The sequence below is a fragment of the Muscardinus avellanarius genome (genome assembly GCF_963383645.1).
Source record: "Muscardinus avellanarius genome assembly, contig: SCAFFOLD_186, whole genome shotgun sequence".
NCBI lineage: Eukaryota > Metazoa > Chordata > Mammalia > Rodentia > Gliridae > Muscardinus > Muscardinus avellanarius.
Genome location: NW_027664420.1, coordinates 1 through 2,000, shown reverse-complemented (window position 1 = coordinate 2,000; position 2,000 = coordinate 1). Strand labels below are relative to the sequence as shown.

The 2,000-nt window shown below is 57.5% G+C and overlaps 1 protein-coding gene across 1 annotated transcript; it reads right to left on the bottom strand.

Annotated features, from left to right (window-relative positions):
* Nucleotides 1-214: 214 nt before the first annotated feature.
* LOC308279590 (solute carrier family 22 member 14-like) lies at nucleotides 215-1,236 on the bottom strand (the record flags this gene model as incomplete). Its single annotated transcript, XM_080720102.1, has 3 exons — nucleotides 215-429; nucleotides 665-762; nucleotides 988-1,236. Coding segments are annotated over 3 exons (562 nt in total), but the record flags the coding sequence as incomplete, so codon positions are not given.
* Between the last annotated feature and the right edge of the window lie 764 nt (nucleotides 1,237-2,000).

The following is a 2,000-nucleotide window of genomic DNA, read 5'->3' as shown; positions in this document are numbered from 1 at the left end:
GTACAAGGATGACTGCTCTGGACAGAATACCCCCCTCTCTTGGGCCTCGGGGGACGTGGGTCTTGGGGAGTCCCACTTGGCACCTGCTCCGGAATGGGCTGGGGCTTCCCTCTGGTGGGCGGCGGGCTGGGTGGGCAGGAGGACAGCTCCCGGGCGTCCCATTGGCTGCCAGGGGAGGGTCTTAAGGAAGTAGGGGGCACAGGCTGGGCTGTACCTTGGGGGAGGATAAGAATGAGCAGGCACATGATTGTGGCTTGGGTGAGGGTCACAGCCAGGCTCCACTTCCGCCCCAGCTGCTCCAGAAGAAAGATACAGCACAGCCGGGCGGGCACCTCCATGATGCCGGGGACCACCTGGCTGAACTGGATGCTCACACCATAATCTTTCATCTTGAAGCTCAGTGTAAAATAGGTGTAGCTGACGGTAAGCCTGGGCCAAAGCCAGAAGACAGACGGACAGACACACACACACACACACACACACACACACACACACACACACAGGCACAGGAGGGGGCCAGGGTGGAAATAGAAAAGAGAAACAAACAGACACCAGTGAGGTGCATCCTGGGTCTCGTCCTCCTGCAGCCTGATGCCCCCGCTCCCTCCCCACAGCTCCTGGCCGGCCAGTGAGCCCTGCCTGCCCGCCAGCCCTGCGTACGCACCACACACAGCCCACCATCAAGGTCATCCTGCAGAGGTGCTTGTTGCTATAGAAGTCCAGGACTGAGGCCTCAGTCACCTTCTTTCCGGGCAGCTGCAGCTACAAGACAGACAAGCAGGAGCAGGCAGAGAGGGGCCGAGACCCCAGCTTGCTCCCCACCGCCGCGCCCGCAGGCCACCCCCTCCGCACATGCGCCTGCCCCTGGCCTCGCTCTGGCAGTCTGGATTGTGCTATCATTTGTTATCCTTCTCCTCCAGCAGCGGGGATGCCCCCGGGCTGACAGGCCGAGGGGCCCTGCCAGCCGCCTGGCCTGGAGCCTCTTACCTCGTTCAGCAGGCTTAAAGGGATCGTCTTCTTGTTCACCCCAGCGGCGTAACACAGCACTTCCTTGGCCTCTTTGATCTTCCCCTTCATCATCAGCCACCGCGGGGACTCTGGGAGGATCCTGTGTGGGCCACACCTCTTTCTACTCCAGGATGCCCCAGGTGGCCCCAGCCTCGCCTTCCCGCTGTGGCACCAGGGGACCGGGATGCCTGGAACTTTGCTGCCCAGGCCCAGCACACAGCCTGGCATTTCTCCCCTCTCAGGCTGTCAGAATCCACACAGATGACCAATTAAAGCAATTATTAAGTGCCGGGAATTGTGCTGGGTACCCTTGCATAGATCATCCTGCTTCCTGCTTGCCAGCCCTGGCCCGCTATGATAATCTCTTTTTGTTCTCAGTCTCAGGGAGCAAGGGCTTGGCCATGGTCACAGAGGCAGGGCTGGTGTGATCTGGATCCCCTTAGGGGTGCTTGGCAAAACTCTGCCATCGTCTGCCACCCAGCTCTTGTCTCTTCCTCTTTGGCCTGGATTCTGTGGCTGATTACTGTAAACATACTGTGTTTACTGCAAGCCCTCTGCCCGCTCCTAGCCTCTCTCCATAGGGCCCAGCAACCTGCCATTCTTTTCTCATGTAAGACTGTAGGACTTTTCTAAAAAAAAGAAAAGAAATATCACCAAACTGGGATTTCTTCAAAGAGTTAGAATGACCATGAGTCCACTAAAAATCAGAGGAATAACATAATAGTGATGATGAAAGGGGAAGAGGAGGAGAGAAGGAGAAGGGGGGAGGAGGAGAAGAGGAGGAGAGAAGAAGGAGGAGGAGAAGAGGAGGAGGAGAAGGGAAGGAGGAGAGGGAGGAGAGGAGGAGGAGGAGGAGAAGAGGAGGAGAAGAGGAGAAGGAGGAGAAGAGGAGGAGGAGAAGGGAAGGAGAGGGAGGAGAGGAGGAGGAGGAGAAGGAGGAGGAGGAGGAAGAAATTAATTCTCTAGGACAAAGAAATACAGGGACCTGGTCC